Source organism: Malaya genurostris, chromosome 3, assembly GCF_030247185.1.
Source record: "Malaya genurostris strain Urasoe2022 chromosome 3, Malgen_1.1, whole genome shotgun sequence".
In the NCBI taxonomy this organism is placed as follows: domain Eukaryota; kingdom Metazoa; phylum Arthropoda; class Insecta; order Diptera; family Culicidae; genus Malaya; species Malaya genurostris.
In genome coordinates, this window is record NC_080572.1 from 290,913,181 (window position 1) to 290,932,001 (window position 18,821).

The 18,821-nt window shown below is 38.6% G+C and overlaps 2 protein-coding genes across 2 annotated transcripts in view; one reads left to right on the plus strand and one right to left on the minus strand.

Moving 5' to 3' along the window:
• The window catches only part of LOC131435017 (uncharacterized), a 425,332-nt gene that overhangs the window by 324,741 nt on the left and 81,770 nt on the right, over positions 1–18,821 (minus strand). The window lies entirely within an intron of this gene.
• On the plus strand, positions 4,948–18,107 carry LOC131435018 (uncharacterized). The gene is made up of 6 exons (XM_058602475.1): positions 4,948–5,349; positions 5,417–5,617; positions 5,681–6,045; positions 15,929–16,078; positions 16,179–16,442; positions 16,499–18,107. Exons 1-6 carry the CDS (start codon positions 5,278–5,280, stop codon positions 16,599–16,601), a joined length of 1,155 nt encoding a protein of 384 aa, XP_058458458.1. The 5' UTR covers positions 4,948–5,277; the 3' UTR covers positions 16,602–18,107.

An 18,821-nucleotide genomic window follows, 5' to 3' on the forward strand; every position in this document is an offset into this window, starting at 1 on the left:
GATGTTCAATCCCTATATTGTTTTCTTCGTGTGACAGTTCATAGAACAAAAATGACTATTCTGCCTTTCACTATTGTCGGCAAAAAGTAGTTTTGAAAAAAGTAATATCCTGGTTTTATTTGCGTTTCATACACTTCTTGAGACTCCATATTGTGTTCGCCATATTCAAGCCAACAAAAGTTTTTTTGTTTGCATTTTCGTTTTCATAACGTTGGAAAAACCTATCGATAACTATCTGAATCAATGAAGATATTGTATGTTATAATCTTATAATATCTATGTTATTGCTATATCAATTCACAGTAACGATTCACATATACGCTAACGTATTTATAATGGTTTCGCAACGGAAAATAAACCTTTTTTCAACTAGTAGCTAAAAGCATAGCTGTGATTAAAGATATGTTAGAATCAAGTAACGATAACTTACGTATGATAGTTAGTTCAATGTTTACGTTATAAAGAAACATTGTTGTCACATTGTTTTAACCAGCATAACATAAAAACCATGTTCGCGCTCTTGTTGCAACACAGTTGGGTTAAGTGGTATCAAAACTAGTTACGGGTTGCTACTATTGAAGTCAAATAAACTTACTTTCAACTAGTAGCTAGAAGCATTGTTGTGATTACAGATATGTTTGGATTAAGTAACGATAGCTTATAAATTATATTTAATTCAATATGACACAAAGGTGCTATGATTGGAAACCTAAATAACTATTTCGTAACTAGTTATGTTATGATGAAACGTTGCTGTCACCATGTTTTAACCAGTATAACATAAAAAAACTTACTCGTGCTCTTGTTGCTACATAGTTTGGACTTTGTCGTATCAGAACTAGTTGCGGATTGCTACTTGGGTGACAGTGAACCGAGCTCATCGAGGGGTCTTATTCAAATGAAATCGCGGACTACTCCATCTTGAGTTTATCTTTGTTACAGCGACGCAAAAACTCGAAGTAAATTTATCACTATCACTATCTTTTCGTAAAACCTTTCTGCTATGCAAGTTTTGCATAGCTAACGGCTAACGATGGTAACGATTTTCTAATCTCGGGAATCAGAAAATTTTACACCAACTGTCAACTCTCTCCTCTCGTCCCTATCAACGACTGTTCGTTTGGTCGTCGTCGGCCGATGGCGGGGCACTGGCAGCGGAGCAGTAGTCAGTCTGCTCTGCTCATCATTGCAGACGATTCTTCTATATCGACATTTCAAAGGGCATATTCCACCATTATTTTGAGGCATATTGTACTTACTAATTTATAGGATGGATTGATTGATTTCCAAGGAATGTGAATCAAGTCTCAATGTGGAGCAAGGCGAATGAAGCAGTAATATGAAATAGTTATAGTGATTTTAGTGGCTAAATCGAGGGTTGAAGGCGACGTCCTTACAAATGAGATGAAATAGGGAGCCCTTACCCTAGGTACAAATTGAATAAAAGAATTAGAAATTTATATTCTTTTCACCTGAAAAATATAAATTTTAATGTGGCAACCCTGCACGCTATACGAAATTGAACAAAGCACGCTGCGAACGGAGCAAAGCCGCATTTACAGTCGCGTACTAGTTTAGCATCGTCATTTTGAATGACGATTTGAATGTTTTGACACTCTTCGCCCTATAATTTCGGAACCGGAAGTCGGATCAGGACGAAATTGCATAGTATATTTAAATACAATGAGAGCATGATTCCTAAAAATCGGCTTAACCGTTGCTGAGAAATAGAAGTGAGTTCCGTTTTTGGAGATTTTCTGCACAATTATCGGTGCGTTCAGGAACTGAAACCGAGGACTAGCAGTCCCAAAGTAGTGTTATATATTCACTAACTAACAAGATCTGCCAACTAGATGAATTAAGCAGTAAGTTTTATAAAAATGTTCACCTCGTTTCTTTATCGCTTGTGAAAAAATACTCATGAAATTGAAAATTTTCACTAATCGCACTATAATACCGGAAGCGGAAATCGGATTTGTGAAAATCGGTTAAGAATTTCCGAGAAAATTGAGTGCGCATTTTTTAATAAGTTTGCACATATTTCCTTGTAAATCCGGAACCGGAAATTGGATCCAAATGAAATTGAAGAAAATTATATGAGGCCATAAGACCTTTCATATGAACCTAAGTTTGTGAAAATCGGTTCAGCGATCTATGAGAAACGTGGTTGACTATTTTTTTTCCTTTTTTTTTGTGCATATCACCCTGTAATTTCGGAACCGGATGTCGGATCGAAACGAGGGGGACGACAGATCCGGATAATAATATCAATAAAACACAAAAAATCAATGGAAACTAATCAAATTGCATTTATCCTCATTTATACATCTAACCATTCAAAAGCGCATCCAACCGTTGATAAGAAAGTCTAAACACATGCGATCTCTTCTCTTCCCATTGTGTGATATTGCTCTTAGCTTTTGACAAGGAACTGATTGGAATACGTATCCTGAAGAATAAACCAATTAGGACCAATCTTTCTGTTCAGCTCAGTCATGCTTCTAGTGACAATTTTGCAGCTTCATTGACACAAGCAAATATTGTAATCAATAACGTAACAATCACCAAGGTAATATTTCGAACCACCGAAACCCAACAAAAGACAATCGTTCCATAGGCATCCGTTACTATGATCAGTAAAGATGAACAAGTGGCTACAAGAATATGCCTAACCGAAAAGACGAATAATCCTTTTGGATCTGAAATGTAGTTATCAAGTGTCGCCCCCCTCGGATCGAAATGAAACTCAGGAACTTTGTATGGAACTCTAATGCCTTCCTTTGCATTTTAGTTTGTGAAAATCGGTTCTGCCACCTCCTAGAAAATTGAGTAACATTATTTGTCACATACACACAAACAGACATTCAGGCATCGTCGAAAGTCTCGGAGTGTTTGAAACAATGTTCCTTCCTTTGATCAGAGAGCACATTGCAGCTACGAAATAAGCCTAAGTTTATCGAAATTCATTGAATATCTTCGAACAGTTTGAGCCAAAGAAAAGGGCAGCTATTCGATTACGTTGCTTATGGCATTAGTGACATGACTTAGTAGTAGCAAATACAAATTATAATACGGAGTACTCCGACAAATTTTCAAGGACACATTTTGCATCGTGCGGTACATTGTCATGATACACTGTCAGAGTGACAATGTACTTTAACGAATTTTCCATACAACTAGCAACGCTGAAGGGTAGAAATCAATTCGTCATAGTTACTGTTTATTATGATGAAAAAGACGGAAACAGATTTGGTTTCGAAGCGAATCGATAATCTGATGCGCCAAAAAGTGGAACATTTCACTAAGTTGTACCCTGCAGGGAGTGCGATACAACAGTGTGACGGGCCACATTCTCAACGGTTCAATTTGAACTCGTCATTTCGGATTAATAAAATCTCGTGATGTATCTATGGTGAGTATTTCTGAAATACAAGAGCATTTAACTTCGCTTATAATTCATTGGAAACTTTTTGTATGCAGTTTCAGTCACCTTCAGAATCGCGATCGTGCAAAGCGTGATTTGATGGAATCGTCTCTACCGGCGTCCGCAATGAAGGAGACTTGCACACTTCAGCCACTGGAGTCGTTTCCCGTTGAGATCATCTGCCAGCGTCAGCCAAATGCGGACCGCGTACCCAATATTATAATTTCTATTAGTGATAATACGAAGTGACTTACCAGGGCTGTTTTGTGTACTCTAAGCTCATCAATTTTGACGACCTAAGTGATATACTTATCATCATTTTTTCATTCATACTCAATTACATTTATATTATTGTTCAGTAGGAATCACACGATCGTCAACACATTAAATTTTCATACTCGACCCTTCTTTTGAAATGCTACTTTTAAGACGAAATCAAAATATACGTTTTTTGTCTCGTAATCGAGTTTGAACATCATGAAATATGAAATAAACCGATTTTATAAAAACATGAAAATGCATTTATTTGCAATTGGGGTCGCCTTCGACGGGCAACAATCTTGAACTTTACCGAAACGAGCGAATGGTATTTTTGCGATCAGTGAATGGATTTCAGCCGGACCATTCTAGTTCTCGCGACCCATGCTGGTTAAGATAACGGTAAGATTCGAATTTTCTTCGGCCCTAGCTCACAAGCTAAGCTTTTAGTCATCGCATCCATTATTTGTATTTGCTTATAGTATGTTCACATTAACGCTGATATCAAGTGATATACCGATATACTTGATATCCGATGATATCACTTGATATCCCATACAATTTGATGTAAACGCAATAATAGAGTTTAATAGAGCAACAATAAACAAACAAGTTTGTTTTGCACCGTAGCAACTAGCATAAAGCGTTGCCAGAAACGATCTCTTTTCACATTCTCACACTATCGCAACGAAAGGGAGATATTTGCTAGGCTTACTTGTTCATGCTGTGAACCAAACATTGGCGATTCGTTTATATGGAACTTAGGTGTATTATTATTTGTATTTGGTAGTAGCTTTCAAACAAGCCTAAGCTTGTTGCAATTGGTTCAGCCATCTCTGATTAAATCGAACGGTAAAAAACAACTTGTTTTGTTTCTATAAAGCAAGGAAAAACTATTTTCTTTTCAGTCGAAACCCAACCCTTTTCCTAAAATGAAATTTTTGAACTGAACCCAAAAATGGATGCAAAGTATTCAAAATTAGGTATATTTTTGATTTCACGTTCACATCACAGATAAATAGGTGTTATAAATTTACATGCATTTATGCCAATTTCCGTCACCATTGTTTCAGTTTTTTTTTCAAGTTTAAATTTAGTTTTGATTAAACTCAAACTCTTAAATGTAAGCATTTGAACATGCTCGAATATTTTTATAGCTCCGACACTAAGCGCACCCCGAGCGAATTAAGTTTACGGATCGTAGCATGCTATGAGCAAGCGCGAAACGTTGCACGTGACGTTTCGAGTCAACGGAAACAAGTTCGTTACCGTCTCGCTAGCAACCGATCGTGGTTGCCATGAGACGAGTAACGTTCACAGTATCGTGAAAAGCCATCCAGTGGAGAACGTAAATTTTCCGCACGCTTCCAAAGTTTTAAGTTTTTCAATGAGTGATTAGTGAATTCGTTGTTTTCGGCCAGAAATTTACCCCCCAAAGTTTCTCTTTGCAAAGTGGTTAAGTGCGGTTTCGTCCGTAGAAAAGTAAATCGCATGTGAGTGAAGTTGTCAAGTGTCAAGTGAGTTTGTGAAGAAAATATTTTTAATAGAAAGCTTTATCTACGACTTTCAACGGAAACGCTAGTGGTAAAAAGAAAATGGCGTCGTCAAGTTCTCCAAACTTGAATCCGCCGTCACAGCAAACTCGTCAGCGGAGCCCTTTCACTAAAGTAAGCAGTTTTGAGCATCGTTCGGCATTGTTTTGTAGATTAGTGTTAAAAAAAAATTTTCTACCAGGTTCGTCAGGAATCGAAGCTGAACGTAGCAGCTCCACCGTTCGTGTACTCTGCCCAGGGCTCAAACTCAACCGGTGCCCTGCGTAGCGGTGAAAGTATGCCGGAAATCGGTTATTTTGGTCCTACGCAACTTCCAGTTAACAAACGCATCTGGAGTAGTATCTCAACTTATCCCCTGGAACAGAAGGCTGCAGTTCGAAGCGTAAGTTCCACGGAACGGATTCAACTGGTAGTCTTTGATGTTTTTTTTTGTTTTTGATTACAGACCACACCGAGTCAGTTGTTCCAGTATTACCAAAATCAACAACAGCAGCAGCAGCAGCAACAGCAACAACAACAACAGCAACGCTCGTATCCTCCGCTGCCTCAAAGTGCCTACGAACCGGTTCCGCAGTTCGGACCACTGGTCCTTCCCAACGGAATCATTCAGCTGCGCCTGCGGGATGCCGTTGTAATCGAAATGACCATCGATCGTTCCATCAAGCTGATGAATAATCAGGAACGGGTCACGATTGCACTGTCCAGCACGGGAACGTCGTCTGCGCTGAACCACCCGAACGGAATCGTGTTTCAGAATGGATCACGCGTCGACATTGCGGCCTACGACGGGCGGCGCAAGAACTCCTACATGTGAGTGGAATTTTATCTTTTCTTCGCTTGGTATTTAGGTATTTACTTTGTGCTTAGTTCACAGTAATTATTGATAGTGGAGAAGTTTGAAACAATTCTCACTGTTTGTCAATAATTCAATTATAGAATTTAGAATCTTCACCCTTTTTATATTGAGTCTGTTTCCTATCTATTTAAATTACAACTCTCCACACAGTTGAAGTAATAAATTGTTAATTGAATGCCATTCTAGTTATTAAAAATATCTTTTCTACAAATTTTATTTTGTTTCGTCCGTACGTTTTAGTACGAGCTTTGTTTGAACAGAGCACGAGGGAGAGCCACAGAGCCTGCCAGCCCCCGTCAGTGAAAACATTTTCGAAGCGAAGTGATGTTGGCAGGGCTGGGAAATCTTGACTATCCGCTTTCGTTGTTTTCGATTGATTGGCCGCCTTGACAAGCTGGTTCTATTTTTTTATAGTCTATCGTAAATATTTGTGTAGCTTTCATTTCCCGAGCGATGTTTTGTCAACAGTGGAGCCCGAGCCAAACTGATCTGAAACTAGTAGCTTGTTTGTTTCTATTTTCTTATTGCTGGAAACGTAAAGGGAGCGTTTTTGAAAATTGAATAGAAAATTAGGGCCATCTTTATGTTGCTATCGGTTGATGTGTATTTGCTTCGATCCTGAAGAGCAATATTACTAAACGGTGATTTTTTAAGAGGCAAAGGATATTATTTTTACAAAAAAAACTCATAATTTGAGAAAATTGATTAAATCTTTATTGGAATCGTTAGAACGATCAACGATCCGCTTTAGATGGCCCATGCGCAAGGTCCAACATATGGGCCGCAGTATCTCACGAACAAACACCTCAATATTGGCTTCCAGTGCGTCAATCGTTGCTGATTTATCCCTATGGGCATAAGAATTTAAAATTTCATACCAGAAATAGTCAAATGCGTTAAATCACACGATCTAGGCGGCCAATAGATGGGACCAAAACGTGAAATAAACTGTTTACCGAAAGAGGCTCTCTATTTGGTCATTGTTTCGCGTGCCGTGAAGGATGTTGCACCGTCTTGTTGAAACCACATGTCAATGTTCCATTTTGGATAAAAAAAAATAGAACAAACGATGATTCATGACTAAATTTTAGCCCAAACTAAACAAGTTTAACAATAACACAAGACACGATTCACGCGTGATCTGTCAAAAACAGTGTTGCCAAAAAGCTATCAGCCCAAAAAATCACCCTTTAGAAAAATAAAAAGAAATATTTCTGTTATATTATCGCAAAAGTTCCATATGGTTGAACATATTTTCATTTTACTTAGGGTGGCAAGTGACCAGGAAAATCGGGAAAAAGTCAGAAAAATAATACTAGCTCAAATACGAGCAACCATTTTTGGCATAATGATTTATTTTTATTGAACAAGTGAAAACCTAAAAGCCCAAATTGTCGTTTGAGTGAAAAGTTTAGCAAAAATGTTAAAAACAACTGATTTCCCCTTACAGGTTCTAAGTTGAACAATCCGTTGAAAATTGGTCCTCGTCGAACGATTTATTAGGGGTTTTATAGTAGAAAACATCAGCGTTTTTCTTTACATTTACTAATAATTGCCCTAGTTTCATCATTATTCGTTTCAGTAATGTCATCTTGAAACAATACTTGTTTTTTGTTCATATTTATGTGAGAAAATAATTTCAACAAAATTGAAAAAGTTGTCGACTTTGACTTCATCCATCGTTTGTGGGAAGTATTTAATTTTCTTCTTTGAGAGCTGAAACTGTGTTGAGAGCGGAAAAGAACCGTTCATTTTTTGCCTTTCTCATATAGAAAGGTTATGCAATCACTGTGAAAACCGACTTTTGAACCGAGGCCCGGAGGGCCGAGTTTCATATACCATTCGACTCAGTCCGTCGAGTACGCAAAATGTCTGTGTGTGTGTCTTGTGGTCCAATACAAAATTACTGAATATTCGCCCTTATTCTGAATAACGTCGTATCGTTTTTTCCCTCGTATTTCATTTGTATTCCCAATAACGCTAGCAGAATCAAAGATAGCTATGATTCGATCGAACCACATTCGATTGAAAAATCAATACGTCGTTATTCAGAATAAGGGCGATTATTTAGATCTGACTTCCGGTTTCGGATTTATGGGGTAAAATGTGCAAAAAATTGTGAACATAAGTGCACCAACTTTTTTCGGAGATGGTTGAACCGATTTTCACAAACTCAGATTCAAATGAAAGCTCTTTAGGTCCCATACTAAATTTTTGATTTTCATTTTGATCTGAGTTCCGGTTCCGGAGTAAAATGCGCAAAAAATGAAAAAAAATTCTAGCTTTTCTTATAGATGGCGCGACCGATTTACACAAACTTAGGTTCAAATGAAAGGTTCTGTGGTCCTATATGGAATTTTTAAATTTTATCCGAATCCGTCTTCCGGATCCGGAAATATAGGGTAAAGTGTGTGGAAAATTTTATACTAATACTGAAAAAGGCGAAAGACCGTAAAAAAAAGTTCTAAATCGACTTCAAATCTTCTCCAATTGATAGTTTTTATCAATAGACGATCAAACAATTTCTTTAAGAATCGAAGAAAACTATTTTAAAGAATACCACCGTTATATATATGATAGTATGATTGATATGAGAGAGGCATCATTACACCAGTAGGTGGATTAAAACAACTTTTTTAGAATATGGTTTGATTTGTTTCAGTAATTGTTAAATTTGTTTCGTTAAACAATCTATTGCTGTATCGGTATGAGTCAAATTCCCCAAAACCATTTTAGGATTCTCATTGCTTTCGGTAAGAGATCTGTATCCAGAGAATGCAGAGCTAATGAATTAATCATTGCTTTACTTGAAATCTTGAATATAATTGATAGATGATCTGATTCAAAGTCTATTTGAGTAATCCATTCACTACAAATGTTACATTAATCTACTAGATCCAAATCAATTGTAGAACGGTTTCTCATAGAAGATAAACTAGTTGGGTTATTTGGAAATAAAACTGGTTAGAGATCAACGAAGAGTTTATTATGAAAACTCGTACTTTTTGATCATTTTTCTGGTTATTCTACGAGACAAAAATATCGATTTCTTATGCGTTTAATAAAATTTCATTTGATTCATTTGTTCATCATTACGAGCAAGCGGCTATCAATCTCTTATCCTTCACGACGTTTGTGACGGATGCTATGTTCTTCCGTTTACAAACGGACGCTATCTACACAGACCTTTCCACTGCCTTTGTCAAAATTAACCACGCCATTACAGTCGCTTTAGGCTTTGGTTTTAACATGCTGCGTTGGTTTCTTTCATAGCTCAATAATCGCTGATTAGTAATCAATAAAATTGACTATATTTGACGAGTTTATCGCTTCATCTGGGATTCCACAAGACAAAGTCTTGGAGCTCTGATCTTCCTCCTGTACTTCAAAGATGTGAATCTTTCTTTGTAATGTCCACTCTTATTTTTCGCTGATGATATCAATTCCAAATAGTTCGAAGCAACGAGGATACCGTTTTTCTTCAACACCAAACCAATTTTCTTAAAAGAAACTTGGCCCTTTTCTTCATACTGAAATGTTCTCTACGCCGTTCCGTTGCATGGCAGTATAAATAGTTTTAAAAGTCTTCCAGCACATGACTTTCTTCGTCCATTATCACGCAAACATTCACGATACAATTTGCGAGCCCGGGGTTTTGCTGTCACATTCTGTTTATCATTATGGTTCGGTAAAGTTTTCACCTATAACGACTTCAAACCTTGCCGGTGCTTGAAAGTATGCACAAAAGTTGGAGAAATTTTTATTTTTCTAGCCACAGTACGAACAGAAAGATCTGATCTTTACTGCAATATTTACTTTACAATAGCATGGTTCCTGAGATTAATTTTTGTTCCCAGTCTGGCGATTGGCAGATCCGGCTTTTCATTGCGACCGCCGACGCTGAAAACAGTATTATATTTGATCGGAAATGGTTTTACTGCTTTTCAAAATATTTGCAAACGCTTGAAACAATTTTTAAAAAAATTGCCACCTCTTGAGGTACCCCCAAAACACGGTTTTTGAACACTTCAACTGCTTTTTTATTAGTATTGAATTGCTCTCCATGCAGTTTATTCATCACGGAAGGAAACAAATAGAAGTCGCTAGGTGCCAAATCAGGATTATACAGCGGGTGGCTCATCAATACGACGTTTTGGGTACTCAAATATTCGATTATTTGAGCCGATGTGTGAGAGCATGCATTATTGCGATGAAGAATGATTTTGAGTCTTGCATTTGTTTTTCTCATTTCACGAAAAACTTCTAAAGAACAAATGGTGGTATACCAATCAGAATGAACGGTCCTACGACCGTCTAAAGCAACGGTAGCAATATGTTCGCTTATACCGAAAAAAGAAGCCACCATTTTCTTTGAAATGCTCCGAGCGCGAACAACTTTTGTTGCATTTGGTTCTTCTTGAAACACCCATACAGTCGACTGCTGTTTAGTTTCGGGTTCATATGAGCAAATCCATGTTTCGTCACCTGTATAGATGTTATACACCTAGTTTGAAACACCAGGATAGAAAATTTTCAGCAATCGAAACGAGTCTGTTTTTGTGCGATTGTCAAATAATGTGGGATCCAACGTGAATACTTTTTTTCACGAGTTAAAAGTTCATGCAAATTAACATATAAACTTTTCACACTGATGCCCAAGTCTGTTTTTTATTTCACGGTACGTCACATGGCGGTTTTCCTTTATCAGATTTTATAAAGCAACAATGTTTTCTGGCATTTCCGATTTCTAACGAGCAGTTTTTATACAGTCCCATAGGATGGTGCTGTACTGCCAAAAGTCGAACTAAGTTAATTGAAGTACACTTGTCATGATAATCTACGACGAAGGTCTTAATAAATCATTGCACAATAATGAGCACGATTCAATTTTGTTCGATAAAATTCTATTTTTGGCGAAATACATAAGAAACAATCTGCGTATTTTCGATCTCGAAGCTTGTAGTGTCACCAAAAATTAATTTCACACAATGATCAGTATGCGAAATATTTCACGCGCTGATGAAGTATTTCCAGACACGGATGGCTTTTATCGTATCAAAGAACGCTCACTAGCAACTCTTCACACGATTCAATCAGTGCCATCAAAGAGAGACGGATATCATCGCAGTAACAAAAATTCGGCATGGTTCATTTAACATAGAATGGACACCAGTGCGAGAGCGAATTTCTCTCGATGACCTGTCTGAAAATCAAAGGTTAGCACGCTGCTGTGGGGATTCTCTCTGAAGCAACAATCGGTCGCTTATTCTCGTTTCGCGATCCGATTCTATACGGGAAGTAGATAATTGCCATAGAATCATTTTACTACATACATTTATTTGCACTACATCACATGTAAGATAACACATAATCAACAATAGTACGCCACAATACTGCTCTCCAACCTCGATCACGCCTAATGCTCGCCAGATCACGTTCTACTTGGTCCACGCGTCGCTCGAAAACAGTGCTTGCAGGTTTCCATGCTTCGTGTCCGTAGAGGATCACCGGTCTTATAAGCGTTTTGCACATGGTACATTTCGTGCGGGGGTGAATCTTTTTTGACCGCAGATTCTTTTGGAGCCCGTAGTAGGAACGACTTCCACTGATGATGCGTCTCCGTATTTCACGACTCACATTGTTGTCAGTCGTTAGTAAGGATCCGAGGTAAACAAATTCTTCCACTACCTCAAAGGTATTCCCGTCTATCGTGACATTACTTCCTAGACGAATCCTGTCGTGCTCGGTTCCGCCTACTAGCATGTACTTCGATTTCCTCGCATTCCTCACCAGTCCAACCTTTGCTGCTTCGCGTTTCGCGTTTCTCGCGATAATGTCCATGTCATCCGCAAAGCACACAAATTGACTAGATTTCGTGAAAACCGTACCCCGACTCGTCGCATTACTCCTTCCAAGGCGATGTTGAATAGTAGGCATGAGAGTCCGTCACCTTGTCGTAGTCCCCGGCGAGATCCGAATGAACTGGATAGTTCACCCGATACCCTTAAGTAGTTTTGCACACCGTCCATCGTCGCTTTGATCATTCTAGTTAGCTTCCCTGGGAAGCTGTTCTCGTCCATAATTTTCCATAGCTATGCCGCCTTGAAGTCGATGAATAGGATTTGCCGCATGGTGAAGATCTGGTCCGTTGTCGATCGGCCATCGGCTTGATAACTTCCCACTAACTCATTTGTTTTAGGTGACCGACGACGGAAGATGATCTGGGATAGCGCTTTGTAGGCGGCATCCAAATGGTCTCCTTTCTTGTGAATGGGGCAAATTATCCCTTCCTTCCACTCCTCCGGTAGCTGTTCGGTTTCCCAGATCCTGACTATTAATCGGTGCAATCACGTGGCCAACTTTTCTGGGCCCATCTTGATGAGTTCAGCTGCGATGCCATTCTTACCAGTTTGCTTTGTTGGTTTTGAGCTGGTGCATGGCATCCTTAACTTCCCTCAGTAAGGAAACTGGATCATTTCCGTCTTCTGCTGCATTGACGTAGTTGTTTCCTCTGTTATCTTCAACCCCCATGCCTACGTTCTACGCTCCGTTCAGGTGCTCATCGAAGTGCACTCTTTGTCGAACCATTCGTTCATTCGTTGTTTACCATTCCCAACAACTGCTAGCAAGCAAGGTACTGGAAGACCAGCGAAAATTATGGACGCAACAGGACTTCGTACTCTTTCCGTGCCTTTAACAACAAGGATTCACTGAGCCAACGGGATGCTGCAAACAAGTTCAACTGTTCTCACCAGTACATTTGCAAAACATTGAAAAGACTCGGAATAAAGTGCCGAAAGAAGATACGAGCCTCGGAATAAACTGACGCATAGATTTCAACGCTGAATTCGCAATGCCGCTGGTTGATTTAAAATTATTCCGGAAAAAGTTTTATTTTGGACGACGGAAGTTATTTTCCTCTTTCGAAGACGCAGATTTCCGGAAACGATCGATACTATTCAACGGATAGTTCTATTGCACCTCCGAACATAAAATATAAGTTTAAACATAAGTTTGAACAGAAAGTGATGCTGTACATTACCATTTCCGAGAAAGGTATTTCTAAGCCATGGTTCAAGCCGTCTGGTTTGGCAATCAATCAAGATGTGTACCAGAACGAATGTTTGAAAAAAATTTTGATCCCGTTTCTTCAAAAACATCATGCTGATGGACAATACGTGTTTTGTCCGGATAAAGCGTCGTCGCATTACGCCAAAAAACACAATCGTTCCTGAATACCCATTCCATCCCATTTGTACCAAAAAACCACAACCCGACAAATCTGCCTCAGTGTCGCCCAATCGAAGATTTCTTCGGGGTTTTGAGATCCTTGGTGTACAAAAATAACTGGAGAGTCAAAAATTGCAAACAGTTGATTGTAAGAATCAAGAGATGCATTCGCAAAGTTGACATGAAGGCCGTACAACGCTCCTGTTCCGACAACAAACGGGAGCTTCGCCGAGCATCCGATTTCAAATGTTCTATAATTTTTTAGATCTTCTTCAAGTAAGTTTGTCTTTTATTGACAGCTTGAGAAATAAATTCCAAAATTTTAGTTGCCACCCGTTATATGCGTGAAAAGATAGAAAGTGTCTCTATTTAAAAAGCTCTCGGTCCAATTGTTTGTATATATAGGAATATTACCATAACAACTCAGTAAATTATCACCAAAGTTGGCACATGTCCATTCAGAGGTCGTAATAAGGGTATTTTTTATTTTACTTGGCTTTTTTTTTCAGATATTAGTTGAAGAAGTGAACAAAAGAGTGAAGTTTGTAGCAAATGATTATTGTAAAATTTATCTTATTTGTCAACAGACGAAAGAGGGGGAGGGAGGAGGGCGACCTCACCCAAAAAAATAGGAATTGTATATTCCACAAACGATACAATTCAAAACTGCTTAACTTTTCAAATGAATTTTTCAATATTCCATTCACACAGAATTTTAAAGGCTTCGATTATAATGTGCGCTCGGCTAGCAAGTGCGACTGTATGAATTCATATGCATCATTCGCCAGGTAAGCAGATGGTTCAGTCGATTAACTGACATGCTTTGTGATCAAATGTTTCTCGGTTCAAGTCACGCAGTTGCTAACGATCTTTGGATTTTTATTCCATTCGATTTCAAGCCATGTATTTTTCAAACCACAAAATTTTACATGTTTTTGAATATAAATTTGCGTGAAATACGACGCTCCATTTATGTGCATCTTATAAGATGTAAAATCACAATTTTTCGAATTATGTACTTTCATATCAAAATAGAGTATACGGTTATTCTGCGGGAAAGGGAGTGTAGCAACGGCACCAAACATGGGAAGTATAAAGTAAAATTGATCGGGTATTACAAAAAAAAACGGTACTTCTTGATCGATACAGCATATTTCTAGCAACTAAGTGAGGGTCAAATTTTCACAAAAAGGAAGTGGAATAGGTATTCTTAACAAAGGGAGGTAACATTGATCTGAATTGACGAAGAAATCATAGAATCAAAGTGCATTTTTTATGAAAATTGTCGACCCAAAGTGATAGAAATAAGTTTACGATAACATTTGTTTTAACTAAATCGTTATTATATAGAAAGAATGTAGTTATGATGATAAACAGCCTTCGGTTATTAAATAATCATTATCATTATCATAAGAATTTTTATAACGAGGAGGGAGTAGCTAGTGTTTATAACCATGGAAGCCCAAGGTATTGCAGATCGGATGTGACGAGGAACGTTAATTCACAGCACATAATTTCAAACCTAGTTTCAACATTGTTGAACTGAAAATCGTGTCAGTTTCGAACCTGGTTGTTATATCAGGTTTGCTCAGATCCCCGTGGTTAAGTGCGAAACCAACACAGTTTCGTTGGAAGTGTTTGTTTGATGAATCTACCCTGGGTCAGTTTCAAACATCTACTACAATTATGCTGCCTTGATTTGTTGATTTCTGATTCGTTTGCGCTGTGTACAGTGGTCTCCGCGAATCATGATTTTCAAGAACCGCCCTCAAAAATAGCTCTTCGCCGACTTATTTCTCAATATTTTTCAACGAAAAAATTAAGAAATGTTGTTCGAATGATGCTTTGTATTATGCAAAAAGTTTGAGTTTAATTTTTTGAACGATAATTCAGAAAAAAATTCGCAAAAATGATGATTTTTTTCATCATTTAGACCCTACTCCTCCCTTAAAGAAAATCTATACTAGTACCTTCATTTCAAAATTTCAAAACCTCACGCCCATTGATTGGTTTTAACATTCGCTCTTCGGTTGTGAAAATTTCATCGAAACAAGAGGAGTAACGCAGCAAGATTTTGCTCATGCATCGTGAAAATCCAACCTACTCGCACACCAAGTTGGCGATATTGTTGAATAGTTTTCGGAGAACGTTTTCTGGACCGCCAAGAAGATTAGAATCGAAAACCGAAGGCCGCAAAAACGTTGCAAAAAGTGGTCAGTTGTGTCAAGCAGAACCTTAACCTCTCCGTATGTCGGAACCAAACTGGAGGTGTTGTCTATAATCGTGCCTCGAGCTAAGCAAGGAAGCCAAACTGTCGACTTACTCTTACTTTTTCTTCATTCTGTAAGAATTGAGCTGACAACAAAAGTCGATGACAAATTGAAAGGTTACAGCTATTTTCAAAAATCAAATGTTTGAATCTTGTAAACTAATTGTCGGTCAAAGTCTGTCTCATTCCGATGATCCTTACAATCTTGCACATATCAACGGGAAATGTTTTTTTTCGGGATTTCTCTCTAGCAGTAGATAGACAGGCTAACAAATTACGACAATTAATTTCATCTGACATTACTATTTCGTTTCCAATTCATGGTTTTACCGTTTCAGTCGTTACGCCAAAATGTGGCAGAAAGGCATCAGCCTGACCAGCGAAGGATGCGCCCTTATCTATCTGGTCGATGCAGCAGGGACTCGCACCACCTCGGACATGATCAACATCGATTTGAATGCGGACTACATCAACCCGGTCTTTTACAAGTAAACCCAAATGTTCATCATTATTTTTTTTGCTATTAGTCGGGACCACGGTCCCCCGTTTGATCAAATTCGCATTTATGAATTTTTAATCAACTTACAGTGGAACACGTTTCGGAGCACAGTTCTATCAGGAGGCTAATCAGATTGCACAAAGCGCCAACTTTTGGCTGAATGATGACGGGACGGAAATCTTTCATGTGAACGGATTTCGCATCCAGCAGACCGTGGATGGTCTGGTGAAAGTCGCTCGGATGAACAACCGGTGCAACATCCGAACGAGTCCGACCAACGGGTCGGCCACCATCACCACGCCGTACATTCACTGCACCGCTTCGATGGGCCAAACTTCGCATCTCTTCGTACGGTGAGTTGAGTTGGATGAAATCTCTTATTGTAGATAAAATTTTGAATTCCTTCCAGCCGCGAGGAACGTCGCATGCACTTTGACGGGACCTCGTTTGTCGTTCGCAACGCTGGCCATTCAGCCGGATTCGATGATTGGAATCGCCTGCGGGTCTACTAACTGCAGGATATTAGAAAGTTACTCTCACGATTCAACAGTCGATTCCAAGGAAAAAGTCCTACCTCGGGGCTTGTATATTTAAATTGTAATGAAGATGGCCCACGTTCGATTCGTTGCGCTCCGTCTATCTATGTTGGTGTGTTTATTTAATTTTGCTCGGAATGTGCACAATTCATCTTGCTTTCGTCGGAAATAGTTGCAGCTCTTTCTTTCGGGACGAGACGGCCGGTTTCTGCTTCCCGGATGTGGAGCTTCTTTTATATGCATTTTGCTTGTAGCGGAAGTAATGTAAATTGTATTAAATTATATCTAAATTTGCATACGTCGTAAATAGAGAAAATAACACGACACCGTACAAAGAGTTTCCATAAGACAATGGTTCATGCATGCATGCATGAATGATGTCAAGCGCAAAACATTTCCTTATTTTCCTGGCTGGATAACCATCAGTGATGCCTGATGAGAGTGAAGCGGTTTCTTGCGCAGAGGATGGAGGGGGGCTTCAACCTGAAAAAAATAATCTGTCTCCAATATAAACGAGGTGAGAGCAAATTATGAAGACGGAGGCATCATCAAAATATGCAATGAAGTGATACAAAAAAAATCTGTTTCTGAGAAACATGAACTTTCAACAAACAAATAATTGACATCGTTGAATGAAGACGAACTTCAGGCTTCTAAACTTTACTCTAACTAATTCCCGTAATGTGTCGAAAAAGCTGTTCCTAACTGCTGTCGAAACGACTTTGCGACTCGAGTTGAGTTCTCCAATTTGTAACGCTTCCAAAGCTTCGGAAGCATATCCAGAGAAAAGTGATTTTATTCGAAGCGGAAATTACATTTCCGCCACCCTCCCGCTACCGAATGCGTTCGAACGATCGAATCGATAAGCATCAATGCGAATATAAGGACATGAAATAATAAATAAATAAAATGTAAAAGGAAGACATTTCTCCAGAACAAGCCCCGGGAGCAGGACACGACAAACGATGTATCTCAACGACGACGACGACGACGACGACGACGCCGATGAACGTATGGAGTGGGAAACCGCTTGTATTTAGGCATATATAGAGGCGTCAAGCACTCAGAGTCGACGTTTTAAGTAGATCAAATTTTGCGTTCTTCTGTAGGCTGATTCCCGGCAACTCCCCATTGCTCAGCAGTGGGGCCAGATCAACGAGAATCTATCACAATTCGAGAGTTTTCATAGGAAATCGTTGAACTTTATTGCAGATTTGGTTGTGGGCTTTTGAGTCAATAGTGGTTAAAGGACGTATTTTTTTTCTTAACCTTCCAACGCTTGAAGCTGTTGGTTTGCGTCTTTTTATAAGAGAAACAGGCCTTTCTCATGTGACTCATATTCTCATATATAATTCCCTGGTATTCCTCAACATACTTCTTTCGGCTCTGGAAAAAAATTGTTTCAGCATTTCAATTGAATTGAAACAGTTCTCAGATCGAATAAGTGATCTCTAAGAAAACGAAGTGAATTCCACTATTTCAGGAAATTCGGGTACCAAAATCTGGATATAGCAGAAGTTGGTTTGTTTGACCATCTACTAATTTAACCTAAAATGGGATTAGTTTGGAACACAGTTTAGAAGAATTGTTTGTATGTTTTGCAAATAAATTTCCGAATTCCTCGGAAATGGCAGAGCCGATTTTCACATACGTGCTATTGAATTTAATCCGAATCGAATTTCCGATCCAGGAGTAACGGGATAAAATGTGAAAAATACGATAAAAGGGGTACAAGTTTTTCTCAGTGACTGTTCAACCGATTTTCGAAACATAGATTCAACCATAAGGTTGTATAGTTCTACAGATTGCTATTGAATTTTATCTGGATCCGACTTCCGGTTTCTGAATAATGAGGTAAATGAGCGCAAAAATGAAGAAAATTGTAATCGATAGTCTCAGAGATCGCGATTATGATTTCCGGCTCCGAAGTTATAAGCTGATCAGTAGCGATGCCAACCCTACGGATTAATCCGTAGATCTACAAATTTCTGTCTTTCCTATGAATCTACGGAATTCCGGATTTCGGTTTTTATTCCAGATATCTAAGGAAAATCATTAGAAATTGTAACACCATTTTCGTTGATTTTTTTCGCAGGTTCAAAAATATAAATTAATCATTTTTTGGAAGCTCTTCTTATCACTTAGAAGATCAAGCTGCTAGTTTTGTGTAAATAGTAGACCTCTTGTGAGGAATTC